The sequence below is a fragment of the Syngnathoides biaculeatus genome, chromosome 10 (genome assembly GCF_019802595.1).
Source record: "Syngnathoides biaculeatus isolate LvHL_M chromosome 10, ASM1980259v1, whole genome shotgun sequence".
NCBI lineage: Eukaryota > Metazoa > Chordata > Actinopteri > Syngnathiformes > Syngnathidae > Syngnathoides > Syngnathoides biaculeatus.
The window spans coordinates 24,098,460-24,116,639 of record NC_084649.1 but is presented as its reverse complement, the minus strand read 5'-3'; the positions used below and the strand labels follow the sequence as shown (position 1 = coordinate 24,116,639).

Below are 18,180 nucleotides of genomic sequence, written 5' to 3'. Positions count from 1 at the left end.
GTGTATCGATCTTCCATTGATCTGAAATCAATCAGGGTGCAGTTGGTCTCCACTACGAAAGGGGGCGCTACGCAAAACGAAGCTCCCGTGGAGAGAATAAACCCTCCCGACCAGCGAAGCCCGTTCCTTCCGGCTCCGGTCTACTATCAAGTGGAAAGGTAAAGATGCCACCGGTGTCTTAATCTAAGATTATCTCGGACATCGCAAATGTTAACAAAAATCTACGATGAACACACAACCCTCGTTGTCCTTTGGCTTGTAAAAAACGTTATATCTCGAACATATTTGTTATGAATCAGCCGAAATTGAAAGCAGATGATGGCAGATTGAGAACCCGGCTGCTATGCTAACTGATGACTGCCATTTTCTTGGCTAACATTGGTCGTCTCGTTCTGTCAGTCTTGTGTTCCAGCTAATGCAAAATGTCAATAACAAATAATAGCCTCATTTGTGAGGCACGGGCTCATGCTCATTGTTTTGCCTGCCTTGGGACATTCGTCAACATTCGATATAGCCCGTTTGGGCTAGCGAGTTAGCCTGCTGACGACGCTGCTCCCCCTCGCTGTTTATGAACAGATGCTGATGCCCAAGAAGAATCGCATTGCTATCTACGAGCTCCTCTTCAAGGAGGGAGTCATGGTGGCCAAAAAGGACGTCCACCTGGCCAAGCATCCCGAGCTTGCCGACAAGAACGTGCCCAACCTTCATGTGATGAAAGCCATGCAGGTAAGAATGTGAGCTTTTAAATCTACATTTGGTTGTGATGACAACGACTTGATCTGCGTGTTTGATTCCCTCCCCCGTGCAGTCCCTGAAGTCGTGCGGCTACGTCAAGGAGCAATTTGCCTGGCGCCACTTCTACTGGTACCTCACAAACGAGGGCATCCAGTACCTGCGGGACTTCCTCCACCTGCCCTCCGAGATCGTGCCCGCCACGCTGCGTCGCCAGATGCGCCCCGAGACCGCCAGGCCCAGGCCCAAGGGTGAGCTTGGTGAATTACATTTAGGAGGAGCAATTATCCATCCATTGTCTTTTAAGATTATCCTTACGCGGGGTACACCCTGAACTGGTCGCCAGCCGATCGCAGGGCACATAGAGACAAACAGCCGCACTCACAATCACACCTCGGGGCAATTTAGAGCGTCCAATTAATGTTGCATGTTTTTGGGATATGGGAGGAAACCCGAATGCCCACCCAGAGGAAATCACGCGAGCATGGGGAAAACATTCAAACTCCACACAGGCGGGTCCGGGATTGAACCCGGGACCTCAGAACTGTGAGGCCAAAGCTTCAGCAGCTGATCTAAGTTTCGGATGCAGTTGTTGTCAAAGCAAAGGTTAGACGTTTACTGTATGATGAGACAATTATTTGGTGACTGCCTTGTCCCCAAAAAAATGTTCTAGTTATATAATAACCTATGCTCCTAAAGTGGTTAATCATTTTTAGTCATTTTACAACAACAATGCGCACAAGAAGTCTGTATGTTTATACACACGAAGCAACTTAGGTGTAAAATGCAGGAAGAGTCGAGTCTTGGCATAATTTCGACGAGAAACTGAATCCAATAACCATAGTCTAGTTACTTACAAATATTAAATGTTTTTTATAGGGAACAGCTCGTTTTTAATGTATAGAAAGCAACGTTAGCAAAACAGTTTCAAAATATTCCAACCAGTGAGTACAACTCAACGACAAGTTTGAAAGTTGGAGTCATTTTTATGCGTCAGGGGTTAAAAAAAGCTCAAAATTGGTGTAAAACACCATAGATTGGTTATTTTTTTGGAAGATTTTTTCTTTGGTCTTTTACTCCAGGAACCCTTTCTCTGAATGGGTGACTAGTTTCAGTGAAAAATACTCTAACAAGGAATATTAAAAATTAATTATATAATTAAGAATATTAAAAATAAAATACAATCGTTTCAACCAGTCTCTTGCCCTAAAAATAACTTAAAAAGTTCATATTGAACTATTTTTTTTTTTAATGAAAACACTATAGGGAATAGAATTGGTCATGCGCTTTAATTTTTCCCCCCTGAATTAATATGCGCATATGTATTAAATGCTTTATATGGGCACTCGATTCCAGGAAACAAGTGGCCGAGTCACACAGACAGGTGCGTGGCTTTGCTACGGTCCATTTTGAACATTTAAAATAACTCAGGTGATAAGACGAAATTTGGGCGAATAAAAAGTATAGAAATAAAACAATTTACAATAAGATCATCTACAACAGGGCCTCCAGTTTCACAGTATGGAAATTGTGTTTGTGTAGAACTTTACAGAGGACTCGATTTGGAGTGTTTGACCTAGTAAAACTGCAGTCATACAGTTATGAAATCACATTTGAAATGACTCACCACTGGAAGGGGACTCGAGAGGTCTTTGTACACCCACGTGACCTTGTTGCTGGAACAGATCAGGTTGACGTCCAATCCAGGATAAATTCAACATTGCGATTTTTTGCAGGAACAGAAGGAGACAGGCCAGCCCGTCTTAACCGCGGAGAGTCTGACAGAGACGCGTACAGGAGATCTGCTGCACCACGTATGTATTGTGCATCTTGTCCAGACCAGTAGCTGCTAAAAGTTAATAAGTTAAAGAAAAATGATTTAAGGATTTCCACAGTGTACCAATGTAAACAAAAAAAAAAAAATGTTTTTTTTTTTTTTAAGCCGGTGCTGACAAGAAAGCAGAGGCTGGCGCTGGATCTGCCACAGAGTTCACCTTCGTGAGTACATATTGACAATTATAATAGGAATACTGTTAAGACCAATAATAATTTTTTTTTCCCCCCGCTGCATTTCAGAGGGGCGGCTTCGGGCGTGGCAGAGGACAGCAGCCTCAGTAAATTTTTACATTCTGTATAATAAAAAAAATCCAAAACAAGTCAGAGGCCATCGGTGTTGTCTTTGAAAACAGAAGCATAAAAATGATATCTATAGCACAGATAAACACATTTTGGTACGGGGACTAAATATGCTCAGTTTGATCCCAAATGGGCTGAAAATTTGTGGCCTAGAACTATTTCAAAAATTCTTTGTTGCAAATAAAATAAGCACATTTGAAAAATATTTATTAGTCCAGTGTCAACAAAACTATGAATACTATTAGTTCACATGCACCTTAGAGTACTGTGGTGCCTTTAACACTCACCATAGATGTTGCAATATTAAGTTTTCAAAAATATTTTTACGGCATATGCTGTACTTACCTTCACAAATAAAAGTAAAGTGTCAGTGCGACCTCCAGTGGACAAATTTAGCATTCCCTTTATTGAGAAATTGGCAGTGACCAAGTTTTATACTGCAAAAAAACTTTTCTGGCCCCTCGGTTTCACACGCTTCATCTTGAGTCTTAGAATGAGGAAATGAGCGTGGACAGACAGACAGACAGACGTGAGGCTGAAAGTGAAATACTGGTGTTTTATTGTTGGCACATTTACATTACAATCTTCAGTCTTCTTGCACTGTTTTTATTCTACAGTCGCAAACATTGGGTGGGGTGGGGGTTAGAGTCCAGTGACGCGTTAAACGTATGAGGATGTAACGCCAAAGCTGAAAGGAAGGAGTGGCGGGGAACCAAATTCCTATCGGTTATGTATGTTTCGAATCAGCAGCCAAATATGTATAATCCTCCATTGTGATGTTTACCCTGTTCGGCCACCAGGTGGCGCCAATTACTACACAGCCGCTATCACCTTTGGTAGCAATTCTCAAAATATTCGTGTCACCGACATGACTGATTTATGAACAACATGGATCAATGGATATAAATGACGCCGGTCAGCATCAAACCTCCAAAAGGGTCGTTCGTCCCAGCGGGGCGCACCCGAGGTCATTGCCCTACGTGACTTAATTGCAAATTCAAATGAATCGCTGAAGCCTCATGACATCCTGAGAGGGGCGTCGTAAACTTAAGACTTTGGCCGCTGCGCCTTTTCTGATTGGGCGGCAATAAAATGAGACGTCTCGCTACTTTAACCGGTTGAGGAAGTCTGTTAAATTCAGTCACTGTCGTTGGGGAGGCCTGGAAGAAACCAGATGCACGAGGAACGTTTCTGGTTTTCACATGATTGGCTTAAATCACTGGCCTTTGATACCGCTTTCACATCCCGGTCCAGGTTTCTGCTATCCCCCCTTTCACAAAACCACCGTACAAAATCTGTGGATCGACTTCCCCACCCTGTTCCGTGTCAGCGACGTGTTTTTCTACTAACGCCGCTGACGTTATGCCCTGAAACGACCTCAGATGTGGGTCAACTTCTACACCCAGTAAAACCAATGACTCGTCTTTCTGCCATCTCCTTTCCCAAAACTGCATCTCGTACCCCCTCATTTACTAATTCACACCGGATCCTTTCACTCATGTTTTCGCTAACCCCCTTTTTTCACAGCTGCCAGTCTCCCTCCAATACTACAAACCCACTTCCAATGAAGTTGGGATACAAACTCACGACCTCTGGTTTACCAAACCAACGGTCTAACCACCGAGCTATGGGACTTTGGATGTTGTTTGATAAATACAGAGTACAATGTTTTTCAAATCATGTTCAACAATTGCCTACACAAAAAATGAATGTTCAGCGTGAAGCCGTTTTTATCTAATAAGCATGAACCTAGAATCCTACAGCTGCAAAACATTCCAAAAAATGTCAGTAAATATAGTTCGGCGCTACATCTGGGGGGGCCGGTTACTGGATTGGCATCTGGTTACACATCTGTCAAGACACCCTTAACGCTGAAAGGTACACACAAGGTTTGGAGGAATATATGCTGCCATCCAAGCGACATTGTTTTCACGCATGCCTTTGCTTATTTGAGCAAGACGATGCCAAACCACCTTCTGCACATCTTACAAGACTGTGGCTTTGTAGTCAAAGAGTGCAGGTTAGTAGACTGTCCTGCCTCCATTCCAGACCATTGTCTCCCATTGAAAATCTGTGGCGCATTATGAAGCGTAAAATATTACAACAGAGACCCCGGACTGTTGAACAGTTAAAACTGTTGAAGGGTTAGGGAAAGAACTCTACCTACAAATGTTTATAGAACATTATTAAAAGTCCCATAGCTCAGTGGTTAGAGCACTGGTGTGGTAAACCAGGGGTCGTGAGTTCGCATCCCACTGGGGCCTCTACTCCCCGAGAGGAGCTGCGTCAGGAAGGGCATCTGGTGTTTAAAAACTGTGCCAGAGAAATACGAGATTTCACGCTGTGGTGACGCCTAACGGGACAAGCCAAAAGCAACTTACTTTTTAAAAGGATAGGCGATAAACATCAAATCACCCTGTCTTTGGAACATGTTGCAGCCATAAAATTTCAAGTTAATGATTATTAGCAGTTAGTTTCAACATTACATTTCTCATCTTTGTAATGTCTTCAATTAAATATGTTGAACATGACGCACAAATCATTGTATTCTGTTTTTGTTTAACAACATCCCTGGAATTGGGTCTCTACGTAGACAACCGGAGCTTTAACTTCAGCACCCATTTCACGCTGAACACTGTCTTGCCGGTATCTTGTCTCAACCCCAAAGGCTCGAAAATCAGCAGGTTGAATTCTACATGTCAACACTACATCAGCATCTTTCAGACAGATCCAGACCAGATCTTTCTGCTGTGTGACTTTACGACAATCCACCATCACGATTGTTACTACCCGAAGAAACCGGAAAATCAGTGGGTCGACTGTAGCACCCCGTTGCCCTTACGAGTTTACCCTCGAGTGCTATTCCGCCTCCGTTCCAACCTCCGATATTGTGAAAGCTGCACATCGACATCCGAGTCCGTGACGATGCGTCTTTCTTCTAATCCCCCTTTCTCACAGTCACCATCCGAAAAACGAGACTTGCTCTGTCCCTGTCCGCACCTTTCGTAAAGCCTTTCCGCTGAGCTCTTTTAACGCAGCCGCCGTTGCGCGACTGATGCTAACCTCAGCAGCCGGAAAATCCGCAGGTAGACTTCAACCTCCTGTGTCAGCAACTTCCACAACAAACTCGGGGTGGGGGACCCGTGACGGAATCCCTTTGGGACAAAACCGCAGTGGATTCAAGGATGGTTCCTTTGTGGTCAAATATCTGTTTTTTTACCACTTAGCCTGGTCGGAATCAAGGATGTCGTAGTGGGTTTTCTAGCCTCAATACCTGCCTAAACGGCCGTTCACTAGTGTCCCACAATTCTCAGTTCAAACGACACCTTTTTATCCTCACTGTTGATCTGTATAGAAATAAAAACAATTTACAATAAAATCCTCGTCCGTGCTTATCTACAACAGGGCCTCCAGTTTCACAGTATGGAGCCGGCAGCTTTCGTGACACGGCTATAGAGACTCTCGCTAGGTGTTTAGAGACAAAGGAAAAAAAAAAAAAACTAGTATCGAAAAAGCATTTTACACGTCAAAAACAAACAAAAAAAAGTCTCACACTGTACAAGGCTTGTTTGCGCTGCATCTCGCCAAAAAACAGCATCGTCGATTCGCTTACTTTCAACGTCAAATTAGGCGGGTTGGGGGTTTGGGGAGAGGGTGCGGATTAAATCCAAAGACCCGCTCGTGACCAGAATGTCGCCCCCAGGAGGCCGAAATCTGTACCGCTCCCGACGCCGCGGACATCCGATTTGATTCGTCACGACTATCTGCGTGCGCTGCGTGACAGAACACAAAAAGATGCCAGATAGTACATGATGCATTATTTAAAAAAAAAAAAAAAATGCAATTAAAAATAAAATAAAATCAGCAGAGTACAGTCTTCAGCCTGCCGGTTTGGCATCTGTGTAAATACAATGGGTGGAAAGTCTGCCTCCACCCCCCCAAAAAAGAAAGGAAACGTGCTCACTAAAGTCACCTGTAACGTAAACAATTGAAGCAAACTGAATGTGAGGAGGGGAAAACGGGATAAGTGCTGCATGATTTTTGAAAAATATTTGTACTTTCACCTTCAGTTTGCGGCGGAAGACGTTTCAGTCCATCGCTGGGGAGGGTTAAGAAAATAAAAATAAAATAAAGTCTGGGTGGGGGGCAAAGCTATGTTGACATTCTTTCACTCACTTTTTAGAGTGAATGTGCACCGTGCAAGAGCGAGATGAGTCCCAGACGGGATCAAACTACAGTCTGATGAGCACAATAATAACCCCCAAAATTGACCAAAATCCAAAAGGAGGGGAAAAAATGAGCGGGAGGGGGGCAAAAAAGGAGGGGGCGCTGTTAAGAGGACCACCACACGCTTTTCAGTTTTAAGAATGAGAGATACACACTTTTACATGACAACAGTAAAAAGTATTTCTTTTGCATTCATTTAACACGCTGAGAGCATCGCGCGGGGGGGGGGTCTTTTTTTTTTCGTCTTCATGCAACGAGGTTCAGTAAAAAGAAAAGGGGTTAAAAATGTACAAAGTGTTTTCGCCGACACCCGTCATCCAGTCTGCGGCGGCGCCGAGGACTTGGCAAGGCAAAGCAGACAAGAGTAGAAGAAGAAGAAGAAGAAGAGTTAAGAGCGCAAGTGGTGGCCAAAAAGCTTCCGGCGTGGGGTGGCGGCGGTTGGTGTTGGGGGTGATGTTCAGTTATGGTTTTTAGTTATCTGATATCCGAGACGGAGCTCTGGTTGATGCTGTAGGCGGGGGGGAGCTCCCCGCCTATCGTGGCCACCGAGGGGGTGCCGTTGCTGGTCAGGCAGCCCTCCTGGAGAGCCTCGAAGTAGCTGGCCTGCACGGGTTTGTGACACCGCAACAACTGTATGGCATCGTCTATTTTAAACCATTCCCTTTTCCTCCCTGTTGGCGAGACAGAGACAGTGATGGAGATGCACGTCAAGACAGAGGCTTGGGACCAACTACCCAGCCTAGACCGGTTATAAGACCCAATGTAAGCATTTTCCCTCCTCTGCAACGACTCGATTATGAACATACCGTAATTTCCGGCCTGTAAGCCGCGACTTTTTTCCCCTCACGTTTTCAACCCTGCGGCTTATGCGATGATGCGGCTAATTTGCATTTGCGTTTTTTCTAACGGCCGAAAGGGGGCACTCGAGCGGAAAAGGTAAGAGTGAGACCGGTGGAATATATGTGCCGAGGAATTGACTTTTACCGGTATGATTTTTTTATTTTTGTTTCTTAACCGACCCTGTTAGCGCTGAGCTACTGTTGGCGCTGTGTAACTGGCCTATCTCAATGATTTTTACTGGTATGTTTTTTTTTTTTTTAACTGGCCATCTTAGCCTTCTGATAGCATGTTGTTGCTGTGTTACTGCCGCATCTCAGTGATTTTTAACGGTATGTTTTATTTTCTAACCAACCCTGTTAACGCTCTATTAGCGTGTTGCTGCTGCATCTCAGTGATTTTTACAGGTATGGTCTTTTTTTTTTTTTTTTTTTTTTTTTTAAAACCAGCCCTGTTAGTGCTGTGCTACCGTGTTGCTACCGCGGCTGTTTATTTATTTATTTATTTTTAACTGGTATGTTTTTTTTTTTTTTTTTAAAAAACAGAACCTGTTCATGCTACCATGCTGTTGCTATGTTAAGCTAAGCTACGGTATTAAAAGTTTAAAAACTCGGTGTACGCTGCGCGAGCCTGTTACTGCCGTGTCTCAGTGATTGTTACCGGTATGTTTTTTTCTTTAACCAGGCTTGTTAGCACAGTGGCGCTAGCATTAGCGTTAAACTCTGTGTACCGTCTTTCTTTGTAAATATCTCGTGTTTCAATGTGGGCACTTGCGGCTTTTGCAGAGGTGCGGTTTCTGTATGTACCAAATGGTATTTCCTTTACAAATGTACTGGGTGAGGGTTATAATCCGGTGCCCTTTGTAGGCCAGAAATTATGGTATGTCTCTAAACAATTATTCTGTGGTCTGGTGTGTGTTGAGTTTCTATTTTCTACCGCCCTGATCTGCTTGGAAAACATAAAAAAGGCCTACAATGTGTTCAATATCTTCCACCACATACCATTAGAGCTGTGGTCAGTGCAGCAAATTTGATTGGTGAAATGAAAGGTGTCATACTTTCAAATTTAGATATCACGCTAAAAGCTGACACTTTTTTTTTTTTTCTACTTGAAATGTTTTATCTGTTAAGTGCATGACCCGGCACAAGTGGCGCCGACAAGGTGCCACCGCGGAACCACATGAGTAGCCCACGGGTCTGTTCTAAAAATAGCAGGCAAACGATGGGAGCTTCTGATTTGAAATGATCATTTTGAAATGTAAACATTTGCAGAGATTTATAGATTTGCATATTGATATCTACTACCCATATTGTGAATGCATTTTTTAGAACAAATTATTGTGAGGAGGTATCAAACAAACAAAAAAGGACAACAAAGCTTCTGATCAGCAGTACAACGGCGCCGTTTACCTATGTTGACCGAGTCCTCCCAGTCCTCCAGGACCTCCGTCACGATCAGAACGTAGACAAAGGTTCTATGTTTCCTCTCCTGGTTCTGTGAAGAAGAAGCAATCGGGTTAGTGAATAAGGCTGCGCTCACGGGCCCAACATCAATGGCGAATAAGTGCAGCTCACCTCGAACACGCCGACTAAGCGACCCAGCGTCCCTTTCACGCCCGCCTGCCGGAATAAAAACGTTAAAAACTCGGTCAGACCTCCCAGTTAGCAAAAGTGATCATCCTGGCTGCTGCATTCAGACGTTCATCTCCCACAGCAGTTATTGTACAATTTAAGAACACGGCAATTTAAACTCCAGAGAACCTGTCCTCGTTCTGGGCCCACCGCAGAAGGAGGTTCTGCATTGTGGGAATTTGCAGTGTTTCTCCATCAAGCCCGCGACCCAAATCACCGTAAGCTGAACAGAAAACGGCAAGACGGATGCAAATAACCTGAGACCTCCTCGTGTGCGGGGGGGGGGGGGGGGGGGGGGGGGGGGGGATAATTACCTTCTCTCCAACTTTGATACTGTGGAACAATTCCCCTCTTTTCTCCCTTTATGGTTTGCCCCACACAGAAATTGAAGATACTGCAATTTCTCAAAAATAATGCGTAATTTTACCCCCAAAATATTTTCAAAAAGTTAATAGACCGCATTATATTTAGGTATGGATGAAAAATAAAAAAATACAATCACATTGTATAGTCGTATACAGGTACATAGAGTGGTTAAAAAAAAGGTATACATATACATTTCGATATCATATTCAATGTCTCATCTTACACATTTATATTTATTACGGTAATGTGCGGCACTAAAATGAACTCTGACCTCCTCGGAGGGGCGGCGTGGGGGAAGCTTTGCATCCAACGATCGTTAACGTAGCACATTTGTTGCTATTGTATCAAACATCAGAAACGACAGCCCGTGAGTTTGTTTTAACTCAAACGAAGACAAAAAATGTCGACTACGAGGGTTAATTGTGCAGCCGCTTTTAAAAGAAATGCGACGCGGCCAAGCCGGAAGCAAAACAACGTGCGCTAACTGCTAACAGCTAACTAACAAAACTGCGTAGCACGAGCGCACGAGCATTTAAAAAAAAAAAAAAAAAAGGGGTAGCGCACATAATGGAAATGCTCGCTCTTTTTAAAAGCGCCCATTACGCTCGTTTCTACGTAGTTTGAGTTTTCGTTTCGATCGCGACCTGACGCTACGAAGAACTAGTACAGCACCAGAACTAGACCGATATTTTTCACATTGGTTATGAATCAGATGCTTATTTTGAAGTCTTGGTCAAGTATGTGTAATGTAGTGAATAAACAATAAAAAATAAAAATAAAAAAAATTCAAAGTTAAACTGTGTTAAATAGTTTATTTATTTCAGACTTTAATACGTGTTAACAGTATTAATAAAACGTTATGCCATCGTTGAGCATTTATTTTAGTTTGTTGAGGGATTCTGTTCTGACAATTGCAAGGACCAGGACAAATATATTACGGCTACATCAACACATGGCACAAAGATTATTATTAATGATTTGGTGGTGCGTATTGTACATTGGTAGAAGGGTTTTCCTGATTTTTTGGGGTCAACTTAGGGGGTGCGCATTATACTCAAGAAATTACGGTAATTCAAAAATCTGTGTTTAAGACAAGACTCATTTGTTGCGCTGGCTCCTTAAGCCAAAACACGTGATCATTGACTAGTTGATACTATGCGCCAAATATTATTGTGAGCACAAGTGGAGTATGTACAACAAGTACATGAATATATTCTAACTCATTTAAAAATTACGTCTTGGTGACAATCTGTAATTCCATCTCAATTCTCTCATGAGTATTTTTACTTTTTGTTTTATTGAAAATCTCCCTCTACTAAATGATATGACAGGAATATTAAAATATTACTCAAAAGGATGTCTCTTACTAAATGTTTTATGATGAGAAACTAATTCACTCTCCTTTGTGAAAATCAGTTTCAAAATGAAAAACTACTTGGAAGTCAAACATCATGAAACAAACCGTGTTTGACTTTGGACAGGTTGCATGATTTCAATATGCCAGTTCATTTATTGGGACTAAAAAAAAAAAATTACGTCTTTATGCTGACTCATATGCCCAACAGTGAGACGTGATTTAAAAAAAAAAAAAAAAAACTACCCCGATTGAACAAGGGCAGGTTCACCAAGAGGTGCGACGACCTCTCTTTCAAAGAACCCGAACCCGTCGGCGATGTTGACGTCGGCTCTGACGGGAGGACAGAGGGTCAGTCTTTTTGCAGGTTCTTCTTTTTCCAGTTGCTATCTATAAATATCTGTTGGCTCCGCTCGCGGTGTCAGTGGGGCACTCTTCGGGCTTTGAGAAAGATCATGTGGTGTGGGGCTGTGGGGGGGGAGACAGTCTACGGGATGAAACCTGGTCACAAATAGAAAGACTGCCTGGCTTTGTCTCATAAGAGGCGAAAACTCAAGTTATGTAACGTTTGTCGTGCGCACGCTTAGATGGGTCAGGGTGTGCGATGGCCGAGCACAAACAGACATTACGGACGATGATGTTCTTTGCGTTGCAGTTGTAGGAAATTTGCATAGATTAAAAAAAAAAAAAAGTCATTTGAAATTGACAGTCGAGGCAGGAGCGGAAAAGCTGACAAACACGAGGAAGTGGAAATGTTCTGGCACGCTGGTGGCATCCTGCAACTACATAAATCCACCCCCACATGCAAGGAGGAGCCAGGATGAGAGATGAGATCAGCATCCGTTATTGTGCCGGGCTTTAGTATAGGGTGGCGAATGACAGCCAGCCGGGCCAGAGGATTCAGTGTCTTTGCTCCCCTCAAAATGCCAACATCGTGAACGGCGTGTACCCGCCACAAATGCGGCACTGAGGTGATGGATGGCGGGGGTCCCAAAGGTGGGATATCGATTTCAGTGGGGGTGGAAATGGGTGGGGAGGACTCCCGCCGCGTTTACCAATTGTTGCCCTTTTCCAAACAGTGACGGACAAATGAACCAAGATGGTGGAACATTTAAAGGACAACGCCCCAAACGTCATGCAATTCAGTCCGCATCGAAGGTGTATATTCAGCTTTTTTCTTTGGCTTTCTTTTCATTGAATGCACCCTAAACAAAAGGATGGAAAAAAGTTGACGAAAAAGAAAAAAAAAAAAAACGTTACAGGGCATGAAGTCCATTACAACTCCAGGGTGTTCTCATGATATGGAACATTTCTGTAGCTTTTGAATGCCAGATTTTGAAAATGATTTGAATTTGCGACTCAACTTGCACATAAAGATGCGCTTAGTTAAAATTTTGACACCCAAATATTCTACGGCGGCAAAAACCTGGTTTCAAATCCCTGCCCTCCTTGTCTGGAATTTGCACGTTCTCCGCGTGCCTGTGTGGGTTTTCTCTGGGTGCTCTGGTTTCCTCACACTTTCCAAAAACATGTATTATTTGGGGACTCTAAATTGCCCCTCGGTGTGACTGTGATTGCAGCTGTTGTCTGTTTCCATGTGCCCTGCGATTGTCTGGCAACCATTGAGTGTAAACACCGCCGCCTGCCTTTTTATAGCTGGGATAGGCTCCAGCACTCCCACCACCGTCGTGAGGATAAGCGGCTTGGATAATGAATGAAAAAAATGTATTCTCCAATGATCCAGTTGAGTAATATGAGTAGTTAAACAAAATTTTGTTTTACATTACTAAAAATAATGTCAATATGAGGTGCAGTGTTAAATTTGTCCACTTGGGGGCGCCATTTTTGCGCTCATTTGAATATATATGCTTTTAAATGGTGGGGCCTGTCCAGGAGAGCGAATGAGAGTGTAGAGTTGGTTGATTGATACATGGCTACCCCATTACCTAATTGTGTCGATCCAGGTAGGCTATATTTAACAAGCTAACATGGATACGTTGCCTTGTGTAGGCTGATGTCTTTTTTTTATTATTATTATTTTTTTTTAAGTATCAAATTATCACAATCGCCTTGACCATTCCATCTTTCACGGACACACCACCATCACGACAACTCACTTCTACAAGAATTAATGCATGTGGAACGAAGCTTTGCTTTTTTTGTCCAATTATTTACATTATTCGATAAATGGTCTGATTTCCATCCATCCATTTTCCACAGCGCTTATTGAAGCCTCTACCAGCTGACTTTCGGAGAGAGAAGGTACACATTGCCTAGCTCGTATAAAAATATGATCGCGTCGCATCTGCAAAGGCCCTTTCAGCATGTTTAAAGAAGGTTTAATATTCTATTAACCTGTTCACATCAGCGGTTAAGTACAAATTTAACTTTGTGACCACTGCAAGGCCTCCACGATGGCGCAAATGTTCAACCCGGAACAAGCTTCCGATTGTGTTAAGCTTACTTGTTATTTAATCCTTTTCGAAGATGTCCGATGACGCGGTCTAGAAATAGAGCCGTCTCGGAAATGAAAGGTGGCCACTTCAACGCGTTGGCAAAAGGGGGCTCGAGCCGAATCCCGCTGTCCTCGTTTGACACCCGAACGCCGCCGTGTAACATGACCACGACGGACGGCGCTGGGGACATGTTGCTAGGCTCTGCCTGAGCAAGCAAACACGGCACTTGAAACAGGGTTTAACTGTTAAGTATGTGGCCCGACGTTTAAAAAAAAAAAAAAAAAAAAAATGACAGGGCGACCTACAACGTTGAATGCTGTACAGCTCTGTCAGCTTTTCCTTCATTTCATGTTTTTTTTTTTGTAAAGCAAGCACTCTTTTTAATCATCGTCCCAGTACTGGTTTGTACAGGTGTTATTTTAGGTGTCTAATTTCTGTTGGCTTAATAGAGCCAGAATTGACCAGCATTTTGCTAACAAAGACTTTGATTCAGGTCACAATGTGAAGATGAAGACTTCTACATTTAATCCTCGCGCTAGCCGGAGACAAGGTCATCTGCCAAAAGCAATAAAATGTCTTGTGATAGCGATGGTGGTATGGAATCTAGAATAAATGGAACTAAAATATGGATCTCAACACTGCGATTGCCCGTTGACAGCTGGGATAGGCTCCAGCACTCCCCGTGACCCTCGTGAGGATAAGCAGAAAAAGAAAATGGGTGGATGGATGGATCTCAATAAGAAGTGTAGTTTGGAAGGTGGACTGAATGGCGGAATGTTTACCTGTGCAGTTTGTAGGGCTGCAATTAATGATTATTTTTGTAATCTGTCGATGAGTTGATGAATCAGATTAAATAACATTTTTCTTAATTCACAGAAAATACAAATAAATTGATTATGTTTCAGTTCTTGGACTGGTCCGTAACATGACAGAAAATAGGAGTAAAAATGTTGATAATTGTTTTCAAAAGTATAGGATTGCTCCATCAAATAGGACATTTGCAAATACGCGTTTCAAAAGAAATATTAAAAAAAATATATTAAAAAAAAAAAAAATCCCAATCTTTTTTTCTATGCTCAAAAAACACTTGACACTGCCAACCAACTAATCATACCCCTCACAAGGTTTGAGGATGGTGAAAATTTTAGGCTCTTAATAATAATTTCATTATTCATCCAAGCAAAAATATAGTTTTGATCATCAACCAAATCAAAGGTTAACCAGAGTGAAGTCGAGCTGTGCACCTTTTGGGTACAGACTAAATAATGACAGCCTCGGAAGCCAAAACCCACCTCCTCGCACACTTCCCGGGTGGCAGCGACATTGGGCTCCTCGTCAGGTTCCATGCCCCCGCCGGGAACGATCCACTTATCGGGATGTCTGCTACTGCTCACCAACAGCACCTGCAAAATCGTGGCGCGCGCGCACACACACACGATGTTTGGACTTTGTGGTTCTGATGGGTGGCTGGATGCCGGGACGGATGAATGCTGCGTGTTTGCACGGGGCTAAAATTGTTATTATATTATATTTGGCCAGTGATTGGCAAATTTACCACATGGTTACAAATGAAATCACTGAATGAATAAAATGATATTTATTGCAAAACTTTTTTGAGGAGGAATTAATGTATTTTAACCAACTATTTTTGGTTAATGTTATTTAATCATTAAAAAACAAAAAACAAGCAATATCACAAACTTTATGAAACTATTAAAAATGCACTTCTTGGGCATGGATTAATATCAAGGGCTACTCGTTTAATTTCGTAGTAAGAGATTCAACTTTTACTTTTTTCCATAAAATGATTTTGATTCAGATAGTGGACGGTCTGTAGCATGTCAGAAAATTGGGAAAAATCTTGAACATTGTTTTCGAAAGTTAAAGCAGATGTATGCAAATATCATACATTGATTTAACGTAAAAGATAATCTGTCTGCCTTCACCAAAGACGACAGAAATCAAACATTTACTATATTTAACCCATTCATGGGCAGCGTCCCATTTTTTGGGCCATCATGATTTTCACGCATTCTATCCTCCGTCCTTCAATGAGCAAGGTCCTATTTTTGGGACGATCTACTAAGAAAACCAAAGGACCCTCTCGCGGGCAGCGTCCCATTTTTGGGACGAGATTATAAATTAGTAAAGTTATCATATAATTTGACCATAAACGAAAAAGAAGTGTGATTTCATTGATTGTAGCCTGTAAGGACACTTATCTCAATAAGGCAAAAAATTGCCACCCTGCCCATAATATTTGGACAATTTTAGGATTAATGGAATAATTCTGAGACTTCTAGTAACTCCTCACTACGCCAGGATAGTTGTGCAGGCACATTTTGGGAGTTGAAAGTATGGGTCGGAAAGTGCGGCAACTTATTGGTTACAATTCACTTGTGTGCGGATCATTCATGTTGGTAACAAAGAAATTTGTCTCAGAATTAAAAACTGTCAAACTTGGGTTCCTGGCTATGCTGGTCATAGTGAAGCTGCTTTTAAAAGTCTGTACTTATTAAATTAGATACAGGAATCAGTGCTCCCAATGTATACTCCCGCGCAGCTCTCACAAGTATCGGTATTTCTACTTTTGTACAAAGTTTGAATTAGTTTACCTCAGTTCTCGATAGCACATCAGCCCCAGACTCGCCTCTGAACGCAATTCACTTTCATAAGCAGGTGGCGACAGTAAATGAAGTGACTAAACACTATCAAAACAAACTAGGGCTTGGGGACATATCACATGAACGAATGATTAATACTCTCGTAACGTCAAACACAAATGTTATGCAAGACGAGCGCATCATTACCTCCAGTGTTGTCTACCGGCTAAGGCTAGCATAAATAGTAGCAGTTGTGTTAATAGCGCGAGCAATAGCCCTCGTTTAGTTAACAGAGGAGGCGCAAAGTTAGACGCTTATCGACGTTTGTAAATCACGACGACCGCTTGAATGACAACGAGTCAGAGCTCATAACAACCCGGTCAATGGACCGTGCCGGTCGGCCGACGGGACCACCATTAGCATTGGCTCGCAGCTAGCGGTGGCTAAACGCTAGAGTGTATTAAAAAAAAAAAAACTCAATAAGATAACACTCGGCAAAATAAAGTGTTAAGGAAATAACAATGCCGTGTGACGTTAAAGAAATTAAAATACAAGTTAGGGGCGAGTATAACCTGTAAAAATAGCACAGCTCTGTTGACGAATACATTCATTGACAGTTAGTGCTTAGGCTAACGCTGCTAATGCTAACGTTAGCGCGGCCCGACAAACTAGCCACATCCCCGGGACTCACCTCCTCCTCCGATTCGCTCCTGAAGCACAGGCAGGCGGCGCGCTTCTTGTAGCCGTCCCCGTCGTACGTCCGGGTCTGGTTGGACTTGAGCTTCATCATCGTGGATGGGGGGGGCGGGGGCTGGGGGGGGGTGCTCGGGCGTTCAACGAAGCACGGGCGAAGTTGACCACGTTCGAAAGGCGACGCTTGTAGACGCAAAGTCCTCCTCGGGCCGGGGGGAACCTCGGGGTTTTCACTTCAACAGAAATGACTTCTTCTCCGCTTCATTTTTCACACAGCTCGGCGCATCCGCGGCACGGTCGCCATTACAAGGTGCCGCTACGCCCACGACGTAGTTTAACCTTTAATAGCTCCGCGAGCGTACGGAAGTCACGTATGCGGCCTTCGGGAATAGGCGCCTCGAAGAGCGGGGGAACGCAACACCGCATGCCGACCAGAGTGAGCCGGTGAAGGAAACGGATGCTTTTGCTTCCAACTCCCTTGTGCAACGCCCACTTATTTGCGCCCAGCACTGACCTAAACCCTATTTTGAACACTACAAATGCCATATTATCTACTTCTTCTTTTCAAAATAAAGGTGGCGTGGGGGTGTCATTTGGAGTCAACACTTTCAGCACCCCAGGTAATGGACAGCGCCACCTCAAACATCCCACAAATGATAGGTGAAGTGATTAATAACGTCTTTTTAATAACATTAATATATGGAAAAAGGCCTGTTTTTTTTCTTTTTTTGTTAAAAGTCAGCCTCTCCAAAAGCATGTCCCCGCTGACACTAACAACATGGCAGAGATCAAAGATGAACTAGTTTTCGGCAGCGGGTTGAGTTTTGCCCATTTAAAGTAGTCACAAAAAGGGTTACTTGGAGAATTTCCCAACCCTTCTCGCAATTATTTATTATCAAGTGAGTTTAACACCTGCTTAGAAACAATACGTGAAAAAAAAAATCTGTTTTCACATCATAAGACAAGATTTCACATTGAATATTGGTAAAGACAAATGGGCCATTCATATGAAGCAAAAGCAGTTTAGCAAACATTTTACTTGAAATATGTGCTCCCAAGCCCAAATATTCTTCAGACATTTCATCGTCTCACCTGTGCAAAGCTACTGGCCCATATTTAAGATGCCTGTTTACTCAGGAATGTGT

General features: G+C 42.9%; 2 protein-coding genes across 3 annotated transcripts; one reads left to right on the top strand and one right to left on the bottom strand.

Moving 5' to 3' along the window:
- The first annotated feature begins 55 nt into the window (after positions 1-55).
- On the top strand, positions 56-2,888 carry rps10 (ribosomal protein S10). Its single transcript, XM_061833631.1, has 6 exons — positions 56-158; positions 577-726; positions 809-983; positions 2,469-2,546; positions 2,675-2,730; positions 2,809-2,888. The coding sequence occupies exons 2-6, from the start codon at positions 577-579 to the stop codon at positions 2,848-2,850; spliced, it is 501 nt and encodes a 166-aa protein (XP_061689615.1). The 5' UTR covers positions 56-158; the 3' UTR covers positions 2,851-2,888.
- A 499-nt stretch (positions 2,889-3,387) lies between these two features.
- Positions 3,388-17,601, bottom strand: nudt3b (nudix (nucleoside diphosphate linked moiety X)-type motif 3b). 2 transcript variants are annotated; one of them, XM_061833629.1, is made up of 5 exons: positions 17,034-17,601; positions 15,032-15,142; positions 9,507-9,551; positions 9,342-9,426; positions 3,388-7,766 (listed from the first exon to the last, which is right to left on the bottom strand). In XM_061833629.1, the coding sequence occupies exons 1-5, from the start codon at positions 17,130-17,132 to the stop codon at positions 7,570-7,572; spliced, it is 537 nt and encodes a 178-aa protein (XP_061689613.1). In that variant the 5' UTR covers positions 17,133-17,601; the 3' UTR covers positions 3,388-7,569. The 2 variants fall into 2 exon arrangements, with proteins under 2 accessions (XP_061689613.1, XP_061689614.1); XM_061833630.1 differs by lacking the exon at positions 17,034-17,601 and adding an exon at positions 16,915-17,000.
- Between the last annotated feature and the right edge of the window lie 579 nt (positions 17,602-18,180).

Coding starts and splice junctions, on each gene's coding strand:
- rps10 (XM_061833631.1), top strand. CDS start 577: ATGCTGATGCCCAAGAAGAATCGCATTGCTATCTACGAGCTCCTCTTC. Junction 984..2,468: donor CGCCAGGCCCAGGCCCAAGG/GTGAGCTTGGTG, acceptor GATTTTTTGCAG/GAACAGAAGGAGACAGGCCA. Junction 2,547..2,674: donor CAGGAGATCTGCTGCACCAC/GTATGTATTGTG, acceptor TTTTTTTTTAAG/CCGGTGCTGACAAGAAAGCA.
- nudt3b (XM_061833629.1), bottom strand. CDS start 17,132: ATGATGAAGCTCAAGTCCAACCAGACCCGGACGTACGACGGGGACGGC. Junction 15,143..17,033: donor GGAGCGAATCGGAGGAGGAG/GTGAGTCCCGGG, acceptor ACGATTTTGCAG/GTGCTGTTGGTGAGCAGTAG. Junction 9,552..15,031: donor CCCGGGAAGTGTGCGAGGAG/GTGGGTTTTGGC, acceptor TTATTCCGGCAG/GCGGGCGTGAAAGGGACGCT.